This window comes from Desmodus rotundus, chromosome 11, assembly GCF_022682495.2.
Source record: "Desmodus rotundus isolate HL8 chromosome 11, HLdesRot8A.1, whole genome shotgun sequence".
Classification (NCBI taxonomy): domain Eukaryota; kingdom Metazoa; phylum Chordata; class Mammalia; order Chiroptera; family Phyllostomidae; genus Desmodus; species Desmodus rotundus.
This window is the reverse complement of record NC_071397.1, coordinates 1314878-1337602: the sequence shown is the minus strand read 5'-3', so window position 1 is coordinate 1337602 and position 22725 is coordinate 1314878. Positions and strand designations below refer to the sequence as shown.

General features: G+C 61.3%; 1 protein-coding gene and 1 long non-coding RNA gene across 4 annotated transcripts in view; one reads left to right on the top strand and one right to left on the bottom strand.

Moving 5' to 3' along the window:
- TNXB (tenascin XB) overlaps positions 1 to 22725 on the top strand; it is a 57631-nt gene that overhangs the window by 15913 nt on the left and 18993 nt on the right. For 2 of the 3 annotated variants that reach the window (XM_071219684.1, XM_053913765.2), the window contains exons 6-20: positions 1851 to 2007; positions 2178 to 2441; positions 3190 to 3930; positions 5052 to 5420; positions 6452 to 6745; positions 8367 to 8657; positions 9004 to 9309; positions 10789 to 11121; positions 11502 to 11825; positions 13082 to 13378; positions 13755 to 14078; positions 14460 to 14783; positions 16186 to 16503; positions 16879 to 17202; positions 19993 to 20298. In XM_071219684.1, the coding sequence (XP_071075785.1) occupies positions 1851 to 2007; positions 2178 to 2441; positions 3190 to 3930; positions 5052 to 5420; positions 6452 to 6745; positions 8367 to 8657; positions 9004 to 9309; positions 10789 to 11121; positions 11502 to 11825; positions 13082 to 13378; positions 13755 to 14078; positions 14460 to 14783; positions 16186 to 16503; positions 16879 to 17202; positions 19993 to 20298 (4972 nt within the window). The remainder of the gene's footprint in view (positions 1 to 1850; positions 2008 to 2177; positions 2442 to 3189; positions 3931 to 5051; positions 5421 to 6451; positions 6746 to 8366; positions 8658 to 9003; positions 9310 to 10788; positions 11122 to 11501; positions 11826 to 13081; positions 13379 to 13754; positions 14079 to 14459; positions 14784 to 16185; positions 16504 to 16878; positions 17203 to 19992; positions 20299 to 22725) is intronic. The other variant, XM_053913766.2, reaches the window with a different exon arrangement.
- Positions 17836 to 22661, bottom strand: LOC123479463 (uncharacterized). Its single transcript, XR_006655087.2, has 3 exons — positions 21899 to 22661; positions 20613 to 20767; positions 17836 to 19855 (listed from the first exon to the last, which is right to left on the bottom strand). It is a non-coding gene; the product is annotated as an uncharacterized lncRNA (long non-coding RNA).

Genomic DNA, 22725 nt, shown 5'->3' with positions numbered 1-22725 from the left:
TTGCTATTTTGCAAAATGTTGGCTTCTCTATGAATGTAAGAGAAAGCATGAGGGAACAGAAAAAGGTTCGGTTATTCCTTGTCTGGGTGTATTTTGCAGCCTGGAAACCAAGGCTGTGCCGAGTTTTCATTGAGACACAGGACCTTGCAGCCTCAGAAAAGTTCGAGTCTAGTCTGAAGAGAGGGATGAGGGTGAAGTAAGCTCCAGGGACCAGCCAAGGTGGAGTCCACCACTAGAGCCACAAGGTTGATTTCGAGAATAGAGTTAGAAACTAGCCAAAGACAATCAGTGAAGCGGCCAAGCTTTTACTAAGGGGCAGTCAGCTGCCAGCATCTTGCTAGAGAGCCTGTCCAGACCAGCCCGGTGTGGTGACCGTGGCACTGTCAGGGAGCTGTTCCAAAGTAGATCTCAGGGGGGACTAAAGGCTGTCTGAAAGGTCCCCCCTTAGATGATCTGAGATGGTGGGAGATGATGGGAGAAGGAGACCTTAGGGTGGGCTTATCTCTCTGGAAGGACCCACTGTCATCAGAGAGCACCCAAGGGGTGTGCGTGTGTGTTGGGGGAAAAAAGGGTGAAAGAGTTAAGCCATGGGAGGGATGAGGATTTCATGGGTCTTGAGCTGAGGTCAACCAAGGCCCACTAGCCTGGGGTGTCGTAGGGCAGGGTGAGCAGGAGAAGGATGAGGGAGCTCTGTGCCCAGGATAACTTTTTAGCCAGGAAAACTCTGGCAAAGCTTTATTCATCCTCAACCCAGAAATCCATTATGTGGCCTCTCACCTGGTTTTGTACTTTGGATTTACTTTGTTGTCTCCCCACCAACTCTGGGTTTAGGAGAATAATACCTTCTGAAATTTCCAGTTCTACTTGGCTGAATGGAGGCGTCCCCATGGGGGCCAACATAGCGCAGCAGAACAGAGCGTGCTTACTAGCTGGGCAGCCCCAGCGAAGCCTGGGGCTGGTGGACTGCTCACAGGCATTCAGTTCCTCCTGTCCTCGCGGCTGGCGCTCCGGAGAGGCCCTGCCTGCAGCAGGCCCGAGGCTTTCCTGTGGGGTCGCCACGGACAATCGTAACACCTCAAACGCACCCTGGGAGGAGGGCTGACTTCTCACATACCACACGTGGAGATTCGGGCGGAGTCTGATACGATTTGAGACGTAGCCCTACCTTTAGCTACTATGGCGTGAGCTATCTGAGGACAGGGACCGTGGCTTTTGTTTCTGTGTCCCAGTGCCCAGCGTGATGCCAGGTACAAGACTGGGAAACATATCTGTGGAGCTCTGAACAGATGGGCCTTGTTTTTGAGGGGCCTGCAATGCTGCTGAAGAGACAAGAAAACTGCCTGAAGGGGACGTCGTGACAGGGTGGTACCCACGTTACACAGCCGGGCAGATGTCCGCGGGGAGGCTCGGGCCGAGGCCGAGGCTTTAAGGAGGAAGTGCGACTTGAAAGGCAACCCTCATTTCCTTCATCTGTCCTGACAGGCATGAGCTTGGGAGAAGCCTTGTCCCACCAGGAAGCCAGGGGTGTGGGGAAAGCCAGATTCCTGGGTGTCGGGGAGGATTCTGGCAGACAGCTGATGACCAGGCTAACAGGTAGTGCCCAAGAAAGGGGACTCTGAGGTCACACTGCCTGGGACCCAGTGAGGTCGTACGCACAAACTGCCTTAAACAGGGGCTGGCACAGAGAGAGAGTTCTGGGCGTGTTTGCCGCCACCACCCGTGCTCCCCGGCTGCACAGGGCTGCCCTCTGCGGGGCCCCAGGCTGACACCGCTTGGAGTCGGAGCGGGGGGCACGGAGCGGCAGGGGCAGAATGCCAGCCCTGACCTACCCAGCGTTCTATCTCTTGCAGACCGAGGGGGCAAGCCCCCCGTTCACCACGCGGGTGCCCAGCTCTGCTTCAGCCTATGACCAGAGAGGACTGGCCCCCGGTCAGGAGTACCAGGTCACTGTCCGTGCCCTTCGAGGGACTAACTGGGGCCCTCCTGTCTCCAAGACCATCACCACCAGTGAGAGCAGGGGCTGAGGGGTGGGTCCTAGGTGGAGATCTGGTTGTAAGAGAGGTGGCCGGGAGTCTGCCCTCCAGGAGGGCAGAGGGGAGGGTCTGGGTGGGGCGAGGAAAGCTGGTGACTGAAAAACCAGACTCCCACCTGATCCCTCCTTTCTCTAACCTGGCTAGTGATCGATGGCCCCCAGGACCTCCGGGTGGTGGCCGTGACTCCAACCACACTGGAGCTCAGCTGGCTGCGGCCCCAGGCTGAGGTGGACCGATTCGTGGTGTCCTACGTCAGTGCTGGCAACCAGAGGGTACGGCTGGAAGTGCCAGCTGAGGCAGACAGGACACTGCTGACTGACCTGATGCCGGGTGTGGAATATGTGGTGACTGTCACGGCGGAGCGGGGCCGGGCAGTAAGCTACCCAGCTTCTGTCAGGGCCAACACAGGTACGGCTGGCCAGGGGGTAGGGAAAGGCCTGGTTTCCGAGTGCAGGAGCCCACGTGAGGTCCACAGGCTCCTCCGAATGCACTGGGCAGGGTGTGCGGCAGTCCCAGAGCACCTGCTGGGGACCTGGCTCTGCACCAAAGGCACCAGGGAGACGGCTCTCAGGCTCTCAGTCCTGTAGCAAGCCTGTGGGCTGGAGGATGGGAGGAGCTGCCCACAAGGAGGGTCGTGAATAAGAGACGCGGGCGATGCCCCGTAGATGCATGGTCAGCGGTGGCATCTGGTAGGGACAGGGACTAGGCAGACCAGGCCCCAGCGCTCCTGTCCACTGTCGGATTGGAATCTGGGGAACTGGGGCTCATGGCTGTGATTTTCCACTAACCTCGAGGTCTCTTGACAGATGCCTGGATCTTTTCCTCTGACAGAGGGACCCCCCACTTTGCTGTAGCTCACATCCTCCCCTCCCACTCCCCTTTCTCTCCTGCAGACACACGGCCCAACCCGCTGGCTTCCCTTTTCTTTCTAGGGCACCAACAGTGGCGCGCTTGGAGGGCGAGGGGGAGGGGCTTCTGGGACAATGACTCCTTTTTCTCTATTCTCTTTCCAGGTGGAGGTGGGGCACAGGGACGAGGCCTCTGGCTCTGGTGGGAGGGACGGATGGAGGGAGGCAGTGCCTGGGAGAAGTGCAGCGACGATGGGGGCGGCTGCCACTGATCGGCTCTCCGTCCCCTTTTTGCCCCCCTACTCCAGCACCAGGTCACTACAGTTACCCGGAGGTGCGCCCCCCAGCCCCGCCTCCCAAACCCCGGCCTCGGCCGGCTCCGGCTCCGCGGCCCCCTAGGCCCGCTAGGCCCCATCGGCCGGCAGAGGTGGGGCCGGAGGAGCCTCGGCCTGGGCCTAGCCTGCCCCAGCCCCCGCGGCGGCCGTGGGGCAACCTGACGGCGGAGCTGGGCCGCTTCCGAGGCACAGTGCAGGACCTGGAGCGCCACCTGCGGGCTCACAGCTACCCACTGAGGGCCAACCAGACCTACACGTCCGTGGCGCGCCACATCCACGAATACTTGCAGCGGCGTCTGGCGGCCTCTGCCCCCACCAGCTCCCCCGCATCCCCTCCCCGTCGGCCCTACCCCACCGCCAGCCCCGACTCTGGCACCAGGAAACGGGACTCCAACCAGGGCATCTATGGCCTCTTACCCGAAGGCGTCGACGGGATGGTTGTGCCCCGTCACCCCAAGCCCGAGGTGCTGGGCAGTTCCGCCAATGGCTCACTACTCGTGTCCCTCGATGGGCTCCGCGGCCACTTCGAGCAAGTGGTGCTGCGCTGGCAGCCCCAGCCGCCTGCAGACGCCCCCCGCGGGGAGCTGACTGTGCCTGGCACCACACGCACCGTCACCCTGCCTGACCTCAGGCCAGCCACCACCTATCACGTGGAGGTCCACGGGGTGCGGGCAGGGCAGACCTCCAAGTCCTACGCCTTCATCACCACCACAGGTAGCGTGGGCTGGGGCGCCGGACCACCCCTCCCCTGCCCAGGCTCACCTGTCTGTGGGGTCCCCATCCCTCAGCTCCTCCCGCTGCTCGCTGCTCAGACTGCCGCCCCATCACACCCTTCTGCCTTCAAGTCCTACCTGGTCCCTGCTCCAGGGGTCCCCCGTAGTAAAGCACAGCCCTCCTGTGTCCCCAGAACCACCTCCACCCCCAGGGTTCTGGCAGGCATGCAAGGCCCCGGAGACTGGTCTTTGGGGTCCCTTGGTTTTCACTTGGGTTCTCAAGGCACTTCTGCTGGGATGGCTGTTCTGGGCCATAGAAGGTGCGCTTGGTGGGCGGGGAGGGACTGCAAACTCACTGGCCCCGTCCTGTCCGGCCGGGCCAGACACCAGAGATCCCCAGCTCTGACTCACTGGGGTCAGGGCGGCTGAAGACTGTGGTCAGTGGTTCCTGCTTTCCATGGTTTGGCCTTGACCTCAAAGGGACACAATGGAACTGCTTGGGGAGCCTTGAAGCAGCATGTGTGTGTGAGAGGGGAATCCACTGCTTCCTGAGCCACCTTTCAGACCTCCTGGCTCACTTCATGCCGGTCTCTCCCACAGCAGCGGCGTCGGGGTCAGGGAGGGGATGCTCCGTGGTGACCACAGCAGGGTGTGTGGGGGGGGGGTTGTGGACCTCTTCTTCACTCATAGGGCCCAGATGCCACCTGAGCTGGACGCTACCCCTCCTCTCACTATCTGTCCTCTCACACCCTCCTTCCCTAACACCACTTTCTCCCCCTTTATTCCAGGCTTCTCACTGCAGCACTAATGGAAGCCAGGACCACCACCCAGTGGGGGAGGGGGCATGGCTGTGGGAAGGGACTTGGACGTCTGTGGGGCCAGAGGTTGTAGGAGTCCTTGGGGCGGGGGGGGCAGGCTTTATTTATTTTATTGTCTGCAGGCCTGTCTGTCCAGGTGAGGTTCACAGAGGCACTCGGAGGGCCAGGCTGACATTTGGGAGGGCGAGGTGGCCCAGGGAATGTGTGCGAGCTCTTAGAGGCTAGCGGGCAGAGCCTGTGAGCTGGGGTTCCTTCCAGGTTCTCACACTGGACTCCCCTGTTTTTCTTGCCCTGCCATTCCCAGGATCCTCCCCCTCCAGCTTCTTGGGAGCCACTGATGAGCCTCCCCCTTCAGGCCCTTCAACAACTCAAGGGGCTCAGGCCCCTGTCCTGCAGCAGCGTCCACAGGAGCTGGGAGAGTTGAGGGTGCTGGGCAAAGACAAAACTGGGCGCCTCCGTGTGGCCTGGACGGCCCAGCCCGACACCTTTGCCCACTTCCAGCTGCGCCTCTGGGTGCCCGATGCTCCAGGGGCACATGACGAACTGCTGCCAGGGGACGTCCGCCAGGCACTGGTGCCCTCACCTCCTCCTGGAGCCCCCTATGTGCTGTCACTTCACGGGGTTCCCCCTGAGGGCGAGCCCTCTGCCCCTCTCATCTATCAAGGCATTATGGGTACATCCTGGCTTCTGCTCAGACCAGGGTCCTGAGGTTGGGGGAGGGGCCGGGCCATCGGGACTTCAGAAGTGGGATGCGGGTAGAAGGGCCGGGCTGTGTTTGGGTCGAAGTGGTGGAAGACAAGAAGGAGAGAAAAGGAGCTGAGGGTTCATTGGCAAGATGGATGGAGGTGGAGTCTGAGGATGATGACAGGGTGGGCCAGGAAGGGGAGTAGCTCCCCAAAAAGAAGACAAGAGAACTCAGGGTGGGACAGGGATTCTCTCCTTTCTGTGCCCTGTGTCCTATAGCTCCATATTCTGGTCGCTCCTCCGCCCCGCCCCACCCCACGCATCGCTCAGGGTGGGTCTGGGGAGGCCTCTGGCCCTGATGATGCTCCTCCCCCTCCCCTCCCCTTCCCCACAGCCCCTGCCACCCCCACACTGGGCAGGCCTGCCCGGAGAGCCCAGCCTGCCGTGGGCAGTGCCCCACGGCTCCATCAGCCGCTTTCTTCTTGGGGCGGGGAGCACCGCAGCCAGCAGGACTGCAGAGCCAGGGAAGGACAGGGCCTGGGGTGCCTGGCTCTCACGTTCCTTCTTTGTCCCTGTTTATGGGACCAGGAAAGCTGATTCTCCCTACAACTCCAGGGCAGGCTCACAACTGAGAGAGAGGGAGACAAGGAAGAGAAAAGTTCAGGAGGACTGAGAAGTCTTCAGACTGCTCTGTGGCAGGAGTGGGGAGTTTTTAAACTCCCAGGAAGAACCCTGGGGGACCTGAAACTTCCCCATGAACCTTGGTGTGGAGAGGGACTGGGGCTTTTCTGAGGGGTGGGTAGGGGCCAAAGCTCTGACTCCAGAACAGAAGTTGTGGGGGAAACCCCCTTCCCAGGAAGGCTGGTCACAGGGCTTAGGGGTGAGGAAATGGAGTCTTCGCGGGAGGAAGGGAGCTGTCCAGGCTAGAGGAAGCCAGTGGCAGAGGGGAGGAAAGGAGACAAGGGCAAGGCCTTGGCTGACTCTGCCTGCTTTGCTTTTACACCCCCACCCTTACTCCAGACAAGGATGGGGGAAAGCCTGGGAAGCCGTTGGCCCCACCACGCCTGGGTGAGCTGACAGTGACAGATGTGACCTCCAGCTCCCTGCTGCTGCACTGGACTGTCCCTGAGGGCAAGTTCGACTCCTTCATGATCCAGTACAAAGGCAGGGATGGGCCCCACGGGATGCCTGTGGAGGGGCCCCAGCGCTCGGCCCTCATCACCAACCTGGACACGGGCCGCAAGTACAAATTTGTCCTGTACGGGTTTGTGGGCAAGAAGAGGCATGGCCCCCTGGTGGCTGAAGTCAAGATCTGTAAGTGAAAGCAGTGACACCCATCACCTGCCCCTGCCCTCTGCATGATCCTCAAGGAGGTCTTCCCAGTGGTTTGGGAACTTCAGGAGGGCTTCCTGGAGGCAGGGGTCCTGAGATGAATCCTGAAGGGAAAACAGTGGTGGGTCAGGCAGAGGATGAGGAGGGCAGTACAGACGGACCCATGGAGAGCAGGGCAGGAGTGACTCTGTAGGAGCATCCATGTCTGTTCCCTCCTGCTGGACAGCAGGGTGCCCGGCCAGCCGAGGGGACTGGTCTCATGAGTCTGACAGGAGCTCAGACCTCGTTTGAGGGCCCCTGGGGGGAGCCTCTGAGGGGTTTTAAGTGGGGAGAGACGTGATTCTGGATTTATCCTACAAATTACAGCAAGGCTGCTGCGGAGGGCAGCTAGAGAAGCGAGTTAAGTTTGGGACGGTGGCAGTGAGTCTGGATGTTGGGGGGTGAAGGAGAGCGATGGGCCCAGGCACCCCACATTTCTGGGTCCAACAGCCCTGTCCCCAGAGACAAGGAACAGCAGGGATGAGGAGCAGCGGGTCCTGAGTAAACACCTTCTGGGCATCCGTTAGGGCCAGATGTGTTCCAGAACGTCCCAGGCGTCTCATCACGCCCACCCCGTACAGCAGCCTGGGAGGCGCGCCCCTGCAGTAGATGCGGAGGGTCCAGGCGCGGAGAGGTCACTCAGGCAGAAAGTGACGGGCCCTGGGGCTATACGGCTGCCTCCACGGTGTGGAGAGCCGAGGGGAGGCCTGGAGAGGGCGGGAGTCACCGGTGCCAGCAGATGGGAGCGAGGGTGAGCCTGTGGGGACACTGGGGATGGCCAACACCCAGGACACTTGCAGAGGAAGAAGAGCCCGCAGGGTAGCCTGAGGGGTTCTTGCAAAGAGGGGCAGAGTCCCAGAGAGTGCTGTCCTGAATGCCAGAAAGAAGGGCGTGGCCTGGCACGCCAGCCTCGGTGAGAGTGGCTCAGCACCACCCAGGGCCCGCAGGCCATAGTGATGCAAGCTCCCGCTGCCCTGGCGAGAGCTGTCGCGCAGGGTGATGGGCGTGAGGGCGCGGTGGTAACCGGTGCAGACATCTCTCCGGGATCTGGACTGGGAATAGAGAGCAGAGAGGGAGGTTGGTGGGGTGGAGGGAGACACGGCTGAGTGGAGGAGGGTGTTGTGAGAGGAGGGCGTGGGGCCCAGGGCACAGGTGCAGGAGGCACTCCCACACCAATTCACTCTGAGTATGGTGCTCCCCTCTCTCAGAGGAGAAACCAGCTAGCAGTTAAGCCTAAAGCAATGCAGGTTGCTTTGGAACACTTCCCTGGCTGCCATAGAGATGTGGAAAGGCTGGCTGGGCTCCCTTGCCTCTGAGGCCCCTCCCCAGGCTGGGTGTAGAGTAAGGACCACACCAGTCTGCACGTGTAGAAGAAGGTGCCCTGCCTTAGGTGGGCGTAGCCGGCCCGCTGTCTGATAGCAGGGTACACTGCAGAGTGGCCGAGCACGGGCTGGGGACTCCTTTAGTGCCCCTCGTGTGCACCTTTGTGCAGTAACAACCTGCACAACCTCCCGCCGCACCCCTGCGTGGGAGGTGGACGTACCCACGTCCCCTTCTCTCCTAGTGCCTCAGAGTGATCACAGCCTGGTGACACCACCCCGTCTCGGAACGCTGTGGGTGACAGATCCCACCCCAGACTCACTGCACCTCTCCTGGACAGTCCCTGAAGGCCAGTTCGACTCCTTCCTGGTCCAGTACAGGGACAGGGATGGACGGCCCCAGGTGGTACCCGTGGAAGGACCGGAGCGCTCGGTCACCGTCTCCCCGCTGGACCCTGACCACACGTACAGATTCACTCTGTTTGGCATTGCCAACAAGAAGCGGCACGGCCCCCTCACGGCTGATGGCAGCACTGGTGAGTGGCAGCCACCTAAGCCCCCGTGTGACCCCTCCCAGCCTTCCACACACTTGTCCTCAGACAATACCCAGCTGGGCTCCCCAGTGAAAAGGCTGACTCCAGATCCTGGTCCCGTTCCCAGACTGAGGGGCAGCCAGCCTACCTCGCACTGCTGGGCCCTGTCCAACCCATTCAGCTGCTCCCTGAGGCCCAGAAGTGTGTCATACCCCGGTGGTGCCAGACGTCCCAGGGGTTCAGCACTCACGCTAACCCAATATGACTCTCCAGGTGTCACAACCCATCGCACCCCAAGCCCCAATCCCAGGCTGCCAGTTCGGGCCTGGCTGGATCCTCTTATTTACAGCTCCAGAGAAGAGAGAGGAGCCCCGCCACCCAGAGCCCCCCGAGCAGCCACTACTGGGGGAACTGACAGTGACTTTCGTGACCCCAGACTCCCTGCACCTCTCCTGGACAGTGGCCCAGGGCAGCTTTGACTCCTTTGTGGTCCAGTACAAGGACGCACAGGGGCAGCCCCAGGCAGTGTCTGTCAAGGGAGATGAGAACTCAGTCACTGTCCCCGGCCTGGAATCTGACCGGAAGTATAAAATGAACCTCTACGGCCTTCATGGCCGGCGCCGTGTGGGGCCTGTGTCTACGGTGGCCACCACTGGTGAGTCAGGGCCATAGGCCCCCTTCCATGTCAGCCCCCAGTCTTCTGAGTGGGACCTGGGCTCCTTGCACTTCCTTGCACCTTCTTTTTCTTGGCTCCAGTTCTGCCAAAGCCTCCACCCTCGTCTTCCCCGCGTCCCAGGACTTCTCTCCCAGCCGTCAGCCCCAACCTTCTTCATGGCCCTGCTTCTCCACCTCCGAGATCAGCCCCCATTCCCGCACTCCAAGCACCTGCAGTCACCCCCCTCCCCCCACCCCGGCTGTCCCGAGCCTGTCCTGCCTGCGCTGTCCTCTGCTCCTGTGCTCTTTCCCCATGGTTGGTGCTGGGCTTCTTCGCCTTTCGTGACCTCGCTCCCGCCATGATCATCTCTGAGCTTCAGAGCACAATGCTTCCCTAGCCCTGTCCAGCACAAAGAGGGTTCCTCTGAGCCCCTGGCTCCCCGACTCCCAGCCAGCTTGGAATAGGGTAAAGGACTCACATCCAGCGCCCTCCAGGGTGTCCCACATGTCCAGCCTGCCGCCAGCCCCATCTCCGTGGCTGTGTCACCGAGATGCGTGGTTGGGAGCATGGCTCCAGGCCAGCTGCCCAGATTGGTCTCCCAGCTCTCCCGAGTGTGGCTGTGCGCGTCTCAGCTTTCTCCTCCGTCAAATGGGGGAATAACGGCGGCTGCTTCACGCAGCTCTTAGACCGCACACAGCGCGCAGGACGGCGCCTGTCACGCAGACCTGCTGTCTGAGCGTGAGCCACTGCTTCTCCCTGGCCCTCGCTTCTCCCTTTCCCTCTTCACACCCTCCCCGCCTTCCTCATCCTCAACCAGGTCATCATTCTCACCTACAGCCTCCTCAACCTCCTTCCCCTAAACACTTCCCCGTGGGCCTGGGAGTGGGTCACCGAAGGGCCGGCTGCCCTTGTCCAGTCTCCCCAGGCCGTGGAGCCGCAGCACGGATCCAACTGCCGATGATGTGGGGAGAGGAAGTGCAGGGCCTTCCCAGCCCCACTCCCACCCCCAAAATGAAGCAGGGCCCACCCCACTCCCACTTTTGCCTGAAGCCCTGACTTAGTGACTCATTCTTGAGGGTTATAGTGAGGTGAACCTGGGAAGCCCAGGCGGGGGCAGGGAGGGCAGAGGCTGAAAGAGAGGTGCAGGTGGGAGGAGGCTACACTGCCCTCACTACCTGAGGTCAGCACTGCCAGTTAACATGGAAGACAGCACCTGAGAGGTCCAAATTCCCAACTCGGCTCCTTCCTCAGACATGAGGGGAGACCCAGTCCACAGAGCCAACTGGTGCCATTGGCCACCACAGCATGGTGGACACCAGGGCACTCGCCCTGCCCTGCATGACCCCCGGCAGGGGCTCACACCGACGCTGCACACCACAGGCTTCAGGAGTGTATTTGCTGAATGTAACTGATGGCCATATGTAACGCCACCAGCAACATAAGTCATCCGTTAAGCCTGTATCCCAATCCTTGTCTCAGCCCCTCAGGAGGCTGTGGAGGAGGACCCGAGCCCCAGAGATTCCAGCACAGACACCCCAAAACCCCATGAAGAGCCCCTCCTGGGAGAGCTGACTGTGAGAGATGCCACCCCAGACTCCCTGCTCCTCTCCTGGACCGTCCCTGAGGGCCAGTTTGACCACTTCCTGGTCCAGTACAAGAACGGGGACGGCCAGCCCAAGGCGGTGCGGGTGCCGGGACACGAGGACACGGTCACCATCTCAGGCCTGGAGCCAGACCACAAGTACAAGATGAACCTGTATGGCTTCCACGACAGCCAGCGCCAGGGCCCCGTCTCTGCCATCGGGGTGACGGGTGAGTGGACGGTGGGTGCCCAGTGTGGGAGCACTATGGGGGATCACACTCTCTGATGGGAGGGCGGGATGCAGGGGGCCCCTCTGCTCCAGGCTGAGCCATGGGGCCCTGGGTGCCTCCCCCTAGGCTCCCCGAGAACCAGCAGGTCCCCCTGGGCAGAGGAAGGCCTCTGTGAGCTGTGCTGGTGGCTGGCCTGCTTCCCCACAGCTGAGCCCGAGGGTCTGGGCATGTTTGTGAGGTTGGGCTGAGCAGGACCTCCCAGCCCCCAGGAGGGACCTCTGTGCAGTGACCTCAGGGTCCAGTCATGACCACAGCTTGGGAGAAGGCCGAGGACATCTCCATGGAGCCTGCCTCACCCTCCCTGTGTCTATCCTTCTCAGCTGCTGAGGAAGAGACCCCCAGCCCCACAGAACCCAGCACAGAGGCCCCAGAGCCCCCCGAGGAGCCCCTCCTGGGGGAGCTGACAGTGACGGGATCCTCCCCGGACTCGCTGAGCCTGTCCTGGACCATCCCCCAGGGCCACTTCGACTCCTTCACTGTCCAGTACAAGGACAGGGACGGGCGGCCCCAGGTGGTGCGAGTCGGGGGTGAGGAGAGCGAGGTGACCGTGCAGGGCCTGGAGCCGGGGCGCAAGTACAAGATGCACCTGTATGGCCTGCACGGGGGGCGGCGTGTGGGCCCGGTGTCCACCGTGGGCCTCACAGGTGAGTGGGGGCTGAAGGGCCTCCGGAGTGGGGCTCAGGGCAGGCCTCGGTAGTGGAGCCTCCAGAGTCTCTTCCAGCGCAGACCGTAAAATCTCACCCTCCAACCCCTGCACTGTCCGTCGGGCAGCCCAGGACAGCAGCGCTCGGGGACAGGAAAGGGCCTGGCCGTCTGAGAGGCCCCTGGGCACCGAAGCCGCCAAGGCAGTAATGCCCCGGCCCACTGTGGCTCCCTGCTTTGCCTGGGAACTCTGCAGAGAGCTCTGTTTGGGAGCTGGGACATACATCACCTGCTTCCCCCAGACGTCAACTCCTGCCCCGTCTGCCCGCCCTCTCCATAGGATGCCTCCACTTTGACAACTGATTGACATAACTCGGTACCAGAAAAGTCACCTGTTTCAATATAGGGCTTAAGCGATTTCTAGGATATTTATAGCGTGTGCATGCTTCACCACTATCTTGTTCTTGAACTTTTCTTCCACCCCAAGAAGAGTCGTCATGGGTAGACCCTTCCAACGCCCAGCCCCGGGCCGCCCCCACCTGTGCTCTGTGCCCCCAGCCCTGTCCCGGCCAACCGTCCAAGCGGGGCCACGCAGCACACCCCCTCTGGTGCCTGGCTCCTTCGCCGAGCTCGCTTTGAGGTCCCCGCTGTGGTGGCATCAAGCAGTACTTCATTCCTTTGTACAGCCAAATAGTGTTCCTTGTAGGGGAGACCACAGAAGTGTGTGGCACTCATCCCAGACACTGCACTTCATCACGAAATACTCCTAGTCCTCTCTTTGAAAAGGCGATTGAAAAATAACCGCGTAATAGTTACTGCACGTCAAGAACGAACAGTCATTCCTTAAAGGCCTCCAGTGCCCAGGCTGTGCGACAGGCTTCTGATCGCTTCTCGTTGCTGTTTCCCGTTTGTCGCTGGGGCTGGGTCTAAATACACAGGGCAGGTTGTCACTGTGGGGACTGGATAGGCAGTGGGGGAAGGTCCCCACGAGAGAGGAGCGCTTGTAAGGCCTGAAGGAAGCATGGACGTGAGCCACGCAGGCATCGGGGAAAGAGCAGGAGGGCGGAAGGACCAGGCAAAGGCTCTGAGGCAGGAGGCCGGCCGGGCAGATGGACCACAGGGAGGCCCAGAAAGGCTCTGATGGTCACAGCCAGAAATGCATCTTCAGTTAGTCCCAGAGCGGAAGAAGCCAGGAGAAGCTGGGGTCTCAGCAATGCCTTCCAGCAACAGGAAGGCTTCTGTCTGCCTCCTTTCCCAGCTCCTGAAGCAGAACGCCCAGCCAGCCCCTCTGTGAAGCCGAGCCTGGGGCAGCTGATTGTGACAGATGCCACCCCGGACTCCCTGCGCCTCTCCTGGACCGTCCCCGAGGGCCAGTTTGACCACTTCCTGGTCCAGTACAAGAACGGGGACGGCCAGCCCAAGGCGGTGCGGGTGCCGGGACACGAGGACACGGTCACCATCTCGGGCCTGGAGCCAGACCACAAGTACAAGATGAACCTGTATGGCTTCCACGACGGCCAGCGCCAGGGCCCCGTCTCTGCCATCGGGGTGACGGGTGAGTAGAAGCTGGGTGCCCCAGGGCAGAGCCTGCAGTGACATTACACTCTCTGATGGGAGGGCGGGATGCAGGGGGCCCCTCTGCTCCAGGCTGAGCCATGGGGCCCTGGGTGCCCCCCTGGGCTCCCCAAGAACCAGCAGGTCCCCCTGGGCAGAGGAAGGCCTCTGTGAACTGTGCTGGTGGCTGGCCTGCTCCCCCACAGCTGAGCCCGAGGGTCTGGGCATGTTTGTGAGGTTGGGCTGAGCAGGACCTCCCAACCCCCAGGAGGGACCTCTGTGCAGTGATCAGGTTCCAGTCATGACCACAGCTTGGGAGAAGGCCGAGGACATCTCCATGGAGCCTGCCTCACCCTCCCTGTGTCTGTCCTTCTCAGCTGCTGAGGAAGAGACCCCCAGCCCCACAGAACCCAGCACAGAGGCCCCAGAGCCCCCCGAGGAGCCCCTCCTGGGGGAGCTGACAGTGACGGGATCCTCCCCGGACTCGCTGAGCCTGTCCTGGACCGTCCCTCAGGGCCAGTTTGACCACTTCCTGGTCCAGTACAAGAACGGGGACGGCCAGCCCAAGGCAGTGAGGGTGCCGGGACACGAGGACACGGTCACCATCTCGGGCCTGGAGCCAGACCACAAGTACAAGATGAACCTGTATGGCTTCCACGACGGCCAGCGCCAGGGCCCCGTCTCTGCCATCGGGGTGACAGGTGAGTGGATGTTGGGTGCCACAGGGTGGGAGCCTGCAGGGGGATCACACTCTTTGATGGATGGGAGGGATGCAGGGGGCCCCTCTGCTCCAGGTTGAGCTATGGGGCCCTGGGTGCCTCCCCCTGGGCTCCCCGAGAACCAGCGGGTTCCCCTGGGCAGAGGAAGGCCTCTGTGATCTGTGCTGGTGGCTGGCCTGCTGGCTGCCCACAGCTGACCCCGAGGGACTGGGCATGTATGTGGGGTTGGGCTCTGCAGGACCTCCCAGCCCCCAGGAGGGACTTTGTGCAGTGATCAGGGTCCAGTCATGACCACAGCTTGGGAGAAGGCCGAGGACATCTCCATGGAGCCTCCCTCACCCTCCCTGTGTCTGTCCTTCTCAGCTGCTGAGGAAGAGACCCCCAGCCCCACAGAACCCAGCACAGAGGCCCCAGAGCCCCCTGAGGAGCCCCTCCTGGGGGAGCTGACAGTGACGGGATCCTCCCTGGACTCGCTGAGCCTGTCCTGGACCGTCCCCCAGGGCCACTTCGACTCCTTCACTGTCCAGTACAAAGACAGGGACGGGCGGCCCCAGGTGGTGCGAGTCGGGGGTGAGGAGAGCGAGGTGACCGTGCAGGGCCTGGAGCCGGGGCGCAAGTACAAGATGCACCTGTATGGCCTGCACGGGGGGCGGCGTGTGGGCCCGGTGTCCACCGTGGGCCTCACAGGTGAGTGGGGGCGGGGCAGGCAGGGTGGTGAGGGCGGGCCCTGGAGAACTTTCCCTTTTTTACCATCTTTGTGAAGATGTCAGCGTGTCCACTTGCATGTCATCTTCTGCACACGAGTGGCCTGGGGACCTAGGTAAGGGGGAGATTCTTTCAGCAGACCGGGCTGGGGCCAGACACTCCGCACCCTGAGCTCCCCCGGGACGCTGCTGCTGCTCTGAGGACTCGCTTTGGTAGCATCCCCTCACCACCAAGGGGTGGAGTCTGTCTGAGATCTGCAGAGGGACTGGTGCTGGTGTCCCCGGGGTGTCCTCAGACGCAGCCTCTGCGGTGTGACTGCAGGCTGTGACAGAGGACGGGAGGTGCTCGGACAGCAGCATCTTGTCTGCAGCACCCAGCCTCGTGGCTCGGACATTCCCAGACCTCTGCCTGTAATGGACCAGCTAACATGGGGGCAGCCTGAGCCAAGTGCTGTGGGAGTTCTCAGGCATCAGCCTTGAACTTGGCAGAGAGACCAGGTCTTATACTAAGGGGGCTCACGGTCAGGGGAGACAGGCTGTGAACCAGCAAATCAGGCAAAGGAGGACACGGATGTGACAGAAAGTCCGGGGCGCTGAGCCCTAAGCAGCCTGTGCACAGTCACCGCGGGATGGCTGGTACCTGAGGGCAGGCAGGGGACCAGTGTGTCAGATCAGCAATGTCACAGCTGGTGCAAAGGCCCAGGGACTTGGAGCACCGGGGCCCACAAGAGCGTTTTGGATGAAGTGCTCCGAGTAGGGGTTAGTCTAGAGAAGGGGGTGGAGAGGTAAGGGCAGCTCAGGAAGCAGCGACTCCTCTGGGGGTTCAGAGGGTTGTGATAGTTTTAAGTAGGACTGATGCCATCAGCTGTGCACTTGAGTCCCATTCTGGTCCCCTGTGTGGAGGGGTGGGAGGGAGGCCCTAACGAGGAAGGTTGGGCTGCAGGTGTGGAGAGTGAGGAGCTGGGGCAGGCACTGTAGAAAGAGTGGGACACTGAGTCAGTGGCAGCTGGGGAGAGAGCAGAACCAGGAAGACTGCAGATTCCTTGTGGGGAGCAGCTCTGAGCTGCTCAGGGACCAAGGCCTGAGCCAAAGGCAGTGAGATGCCAACAAGACCCCAGTGCAGGGAGCCCAGGGCACAGTGGCCGCGTGGACATGTGTTCCAAGGAGAGGGGGAGGTCACAGGGGTGTTGGTGGGTGGTGGGCGAGGTGAGGGAGGAGAGGGGTGAGGGTGAGGAAGGAGATGCTAGGGGACCAGAAAGGGTCAGAGTGAGAGCCACTGTACACAGTGAAAGTCTGTTCCTTGTTACCTTATCTTTGCAGTAGGCCCCTGAGGTGCTGAACTGAGGACTGAGCAGACCTCACCTGTCCCCCCTGTCTCTGTCCAGATTACGAAGCTGGGACCACCCCAGTTCTGCCTACCGTGACCCCCGAGGCCCCCTTCAAGCCAAGCCTGGGAGAGCTGACTGTGACAGATGCCACCCCAGACTCCCTGTTCCTCTCCTGGACCATCCCCGAGGGCCAGTTTGACCACTTCCTGGTCCAGTACAAGAACGGGGACGGCCAGCCCAAGGCGGTGCGGGTGCCGGGACATGAGGACACGGTCACCATCTCGGGCCTGGAGCCAGACCACAAGTACAAGATGAACCTGTTTGGCTTCCACGATGGCCAGCGCCAGGGCCCCGTCTCTGCCATCGGGGTGACGGGTGAGTGGACGCTGGGTGCCCAGTGTGGGAGCCTGCAGGGGGATCACACTCTCTGATGGGAGGGCGGGATGCAGGGGGCCCCTCTGCTCCAGGCTGAGCCATGGGGCCCTGGGTGCCCCCTAGGCTCCCCGCGAACCAGTGGGTCCTCCTGGGCAGAGGAAGGCCTCTGTGAACTGTGCTGGTGGCTGGCCTGCTTCCCCACAGCTGAGCCCTAGAGTCTGGGCATGTTTGTGGGGTTGGGCTGAGCAGGACCTCCCAGCCCCCAGGAGGGACTTCTGTGCAGTGATCAGGGTCCAGTCATGACCTCAGCTTGGGAGAAGGCCGAGGACATTTCCATGGAGCCTCCCTCACCCTCCCTGTGTCTGTCCTTCTCAGCTGCTGAGGAAGAGACCCCCAGCCCCACAGAACCCAGCACAGAGGCCCCAGAGCCCCCCGAGGAGCCCCTCCTGGGGGAGCTGACAGTGACGGGATCCTCCCCGGACTCGCTGAGCCTGTCCTGGACCGTCCCCCAGGGCCACTTCGACTCCTTCACTGTCCAGTACAAGGACAGGGACGGGCGGCCCCAAGTGGTGCGAGTCGGGGGTGAGGAGAGCGAGGTGACCGTGCAGGGCCTGGAGCCGGGGCGCAAGTACAAGATGCACCTGTACGGCCTGTACAAGGGGCGGCGTGAGGGCCCTGTGTCCACCGTGGGCATCACCGGTGAGTGGGTCAGGCCTAGTTCTTTCCTCCCACTGGGTCCCTAACCCTTCTGTGGGATTGCCGACTGGCTGCAGGGGACTGCGTGGCGCCTCCTGCTTGGGAACGACCCAGAAAGAGCAGGGGACAGGTAGGGACTACAACTGGCTGTACAGCCTTGAACAAGTCTAAGCTTTCGGTGCCTGTGTTTGCTCACTGGAAACCGGGGACCACAACGTCCACCTCCCGGGGCTGGTGCGAGGCTCAGGGAGCAGCAGCCTGGAGCATGGGAAGGCCTGGCACAGAGAACGAGCTGTCAGAGCACACGGCTCAAGTGGCACCGTTGCCCGCACTCGGGCTGCCCTTTCGGCAACCCAGATGGTCAGAGTGTGCAGGAGACGTTGGCTCCTTCCTCAGCACGTCTGGCCTCTCTCTTCACTGTCCCAGTGGATGCCTTTACAGCTAGGACGAACATCCCTCCCGCCCCTCTGAGGCGCAGGCCCAGGCCATCTCGGCCGTCGTGGGCGACCCAGCTCGGGCGCCTCCTCTCTGGAGTCTCAGCACAATGGTCCGGGCCCCGGGTGACCTCCGGGACCCTCTGGAAACCTGCCCAGCTTGGTCAGAGCAAGCGGGAATCTCTTTCCGCCTTAGCTCACTGAAAGAAAGACACATTTTTGAAAAACAGTTTTTACTGTAAAGAGAAAGGGTACAACCTTGAAAGCAGAGGAACAGGTTTCCAGAGGAAGGTTTCTGTATTTCCACAAAGCCCAACCTCACTGTGACTTGGTTGGCTTATGTTTCCAGAACTTTCCACCCCTGGTTTCTTTTCTTGCGTTAGTCAGCACTGAGCAGGAAGATGGCAGTGCTGCCCTGACTCCTGCGTGGCGCAGGGTGGAGGCTCGTGTCAGGCCCGGAACCTGAGGCTGAGGTTTCTCCAGGGGCTGCCCGTGCCCCGTTTGTCTGTCCTGGGCAGCCACACGGGGCTCTGCAAGGCCGTCCCTGGTCCCTGGGTAAGGATGGGCTGTGTTGGGCACGGACTGTGCAGTGAGGAAGATCGAGTTCTGGAATCGGACAAGCTGAGTTCCATTCCGGCTGTCCCAGCTCGTAACTGTGGGGTCCAGCAGCCTGGTCATCATCAGAGGCAGGCCCCCATGCTGACCGAGGCCATGCCTGGCAGGAGAAGAAATGCGTGCGGCTAGCGAGAAACATTTCTAAATTGGAAAAAGGTCATGCCAAACGCAACCTTGGGACTGCCATACCCATGGGTAGGTATAATCCCAGCTTCCCAGTCAAGCCAAACCACTTCCCATAAGGCTTGGTGGTGAGGAACAGTTTCTCCTTCCCGTGGAAAGAAGTTCAGAGAGGGCAAACATGGGCAGGGAGTGGCTGCTGCAGGAACTAGCAGAGTCAGAAGGCAAATGAAGCGAACTCCAGTGCCCAGCCTGGCACCTGTGCCTCATTGCTGCTCAGCAGTGACCACTCCCGCCCCTTTAGCTTCCTCCGTCTCCAGCCTCCCCTCTCAGACTCATCTGTGTCTTCCTGAGACCTCAGCAGCAGCTCATTTGTGAAGCAGGTTTCATCTGTCTGGAACCTAGTCTTCTCAGGAGCCAGAGAAACAAGCTATTGGAAACCCCGCCCACAGCCCGCCACCCCTGCCAATTGCCTGTCGGGACCACCTTCCAGGTTCGGCCACTGGTGCGGTAGCTCCAGGATCGTTCTGGGCTGTGGGGGCCAGGAGGTCCCGAGTTCGGATTTTCCCAGCCCAGCCACGCAGAGTCTCATTAACAAACACTGTGGAGCACCCGCGGGGGGCCGGGGGGCCGGGGGAGGGCTGGGGCGCCAGGGGCTGGGGGCACAGCAGTGAACAGCCAGGGCTCCTGCCTGCGGGGAGAGGCTGGCACCCAACCGCACGGATGGGTCAGTGGTGCCACAGTGACAGTGACAAGCTGGGGAGAAGAGCCAAGGCCAGTCGGTCAGTGGATGGGAAGGAGGCGGGAAAGGGCCAGGCTGAGGAAAGACTGAAGGAAGGAGAGGACAAGCCCCCGAGGTCCTTGGGGACAAGCATGCAGGGTAGAAGGACGGTGCCTGAATGTCCGTGGACCAAGGAACGTTCTGGAATTGGGGGTGGGGGGCTGGGAGACAGACAAACGTGTTGGACCGCGAGGCCATTGTGCGGATTTGGCTTTCTCTCTGAGAGAGAGGGGCGCCACGGCGGGAGCAGCTCTGACTAGTGTGTTAATGGTGCGGAACGGGGAGGAGGGCTGAGGGTGCGAGAGGGAGGAGATTTCGGGGACAGTCCCATAATCCCATAAGAGCAGGAGGTGCCTGGACATAGTAGCGGGCCAGTCGGTGAGGAGGGTCAGCTTCTGCAGATGGCGCCCACAGGACGGCTCCTGGGCTGGGCTGGGGGTCGGAGAGGACTGAGTATGGCGCTGGGGAGACCAGGAGATGGCAGGTGTGGGAGGAGCCCCTGAGCTGGGGTTTGGATGGTTGAATCTGAGACACTGAGAGGCACCCGAGGAAGATGCGGAGCAGCCTGGAGGTCGCCGTGAAGGTGTAGACAGTGGGGGCGCCATCGAGGCACGGGTGGAAGCTCAGCCACTTTCCCGGGTCTCCGTGACGGCTGACTGCTCCCCCAAAGCACAGCCTCAGGGCCTGGCAGGGACTTAGTAAAGGGCTGTCGGCCAGACAGACGTTGCCAATTAGTTTAGTTTCCCATCAGACCCACCTCCCGGGCACCACAAAAACAACAGACGTAATTACCACCAAGGGAAAGAAAGGCTTTTCCTAACGGCCTCCCACAATCTCTCGCAGCTCCACAACCAGAAGAGACTCCTGCAGCCACCAGCCCCCCCCTGGAGCCACGCCTGGGGGTCCTGACAGTGACAGATGTGACCCCCACCTCTGTGGGCCTCGTGTGGACAGTCCCTGAGGGCCAGTTTGACTCCTTCGTGGTCCAGTACAAGGACAAGGACGGGCAGCTCCAGGTTGTTCCTGTGGCCACAGACCGGCACGAGGCCACCATCCCTGGCCTAGAGCCCGCACACAAGTACAAGATGCATGTTTATGGGCTCCATGGCCGGCAGCGCGTGGGCCCCCTGTCTGTGGTGGCTGTGACAGGTGAGTGAGGGGCCAGGCGGTCCCTAAGCCTGGTTATCCAGAGGCGCCGCCCGCAACTTCTCTTTTGGGTCCTGCCTTGGTGGCCTCTGCCGGTTTACCTGGGGTCACAAGGCATCTTAGTCTCTCCCCGGACCCCTTGGCTCCTCCCCCAGGCTGGAGTGTCTTCCTGTCACCTGACCCAGATCCAGCGCTGAGGGTCTCCCTCTCTTACTGCCCACAGTTGTCTCTTCCCTTCTCTTTATAAGCTCCTGTGACCCGGACATGGCTGCCCCCTCCCCTGCTGCCCCATTTTGTTGGGGTTAAGTGGCACTCACCTCTTGAATCCCCTGTCAGGCAAGCAGGTGCCTCTGGAAGCGGCCCTCGCTCTCGGTCTCCAGGGCTCCCCTGCCCCCTGGTCACGGGCTCCCACCGTAGTTTTTCCACGGTGTCTGGTGACAAGCACAGATGCCCTTCAGAGCAGTTTCCAAGTCTAGAAAACAAAATGCACAGCATTACAGGGAGATCAGTTGTGTTGATACACAGTTAACCAAAGTATTTTTAAAGTCCATTCCAACACAGAACCCTCTCTATTCGTTCACTAAGTAACGAGACTTAGTGTCACATTTGGGAGCAGTGGGGAGCGTGACCCGTGCTGCGAAGTCTCTGCAGTGACTCTGAGTTGATGTGGAAACGTCCGTGGTTTCCGCTGGGGACAGAGCCGCAGGCACTGCCCGTGCACCGTGGCCGGCTGCCTGTGCTCGTCGTGGAAGGGAGCGCTGCGTTTCAGTTAGCGGTCAGTGCCAAGTAAAGGTGTGCCTGTCTCCCATCTCAGTTTGAGGCTCCTGAGGCCCTGGGGGCCCGGAGCCCTGGGGGGAGAGTTGTCCCTCCGGAAATCTCAGCACTGTCCTTTGTCTTCCCCCATCCCAGTGCCCCTCCCACCAGCCCCAGAGTCCCCCCAGGAGCCGCACCTAGGGGACCTAACGGTGACAGACGTGACCCCTGTGACCCCTGACTCGACTCTGTGGGCCTTTCGGTTGGGTGGTCCCTGAGGACAAATTTGACTCCTTTGTGGTCCAGTACAAGGACAGGGATGGGCAGCCCCAGGTGGTGTCTGTGGCCACAGACCAGCTAGAGGTCACCATCAGAAGCCTGGGGCCCAACAGGAAGTACAAGCAGCTGCTCTTTGGGATCCAGGAAGGGAAACCACTCAGCCCTGTCTCTGGGGGGGCAAAGGCGGGTGACAGGGACCCCCTGACGCTGAACCCGAGGCCCCTCTTCACCCTGTCTGGTCTCCTGTCTCACCTGTCAGGCCTCCCCTCTGTCCTCCTGTTTCATTGGCAAAGCTGCCCGGTCCAAGGCACCGAGAGCCAGGGTGACGGGCCAGACCTGGATCCGTCCCCCAGCTCTCCCTGTCTTCTCATAATCCCTGCTCCTGTTGCAAGGGGGTAGACCCTCCAGATCCCATCCTGGAAGGTGGGGCATGGGGAGCAGGTACTGGGAAGGGAGAGAAGGGAGCAGAGCCTTTCCTGCCTCCCTGGGCCCTGAGGGTCCTCAGCCCTGTGGCACTGCCCCCTCCTGAGAGTTCTGCCATCTACCCTCTGACTCCCACGCAATCTCTTACCCTGTTGGCTCAGGCCCATCTGGTTCCATATCTTTCCTTCCCTGTCCTCCTACTGGAGCCTCAGAAACCAAGGTCCCCAGGAGCCCAGGGCTGGCTGCCCAGCTGTGGCCCTTTCCTGGGTTTTTGGTCCAGGCCCTGCCCTGCCCCAGGGGGCTCCCTGTTGCCAGAAAACCCTTGCAATAACAATGCTGTCAGCGTCCTTGCTGCCCAGGAAGGCAGTGGGCCAGCTCCTTCTCAGGCCTCAGGATGGCTTCTTGGGCTGACACCAGATTCCTTTCCTGTCTCAGCTCCCCACCTTCTCCCTGACTCCCCTCACATATAGGCAGCCCCCCTCTACCAGGGCCTACAAGGATCACCTCCGTCATAACATCATGCCTCCCTCCTGCTGTCTGCCCCCATCAGGGGTCTTGTGCCCCTGTCTGACTCATGTCCCCAGGACCCTCAGGGTTCCCCAGAGGCAGTCACACCACAAAGAGCGGGCTCCTTGGTAAAAGGACACAACCCTCTAAGCCTGTGACAAGCTGCACCTGCTAGGGAACTGGTCTCGAACTGGTGGGGAGAATCTGGACAGCCGGAGGGATAAGATAAGCTGCAGGCCAGGAAATCTCTTTTCCCAGAGGTGTCTCAGGGCAGAAGACCCCTCCTGATTGCTTATGTGGACAGAGGCACAGGCCAGCTGGGGATGGTGGTGGCACTGGGAAGGTGATAGAAAGATTTGGGGGGGGGGGGGGCTGATCATTTGGGCAGTTCTGGGTTTTTCCAACTCCAGCAAGAGGCAGTAAAGGAGTCACTTTGGAAGGTAAACCTGAGAACTCTTCCTCTCTGTC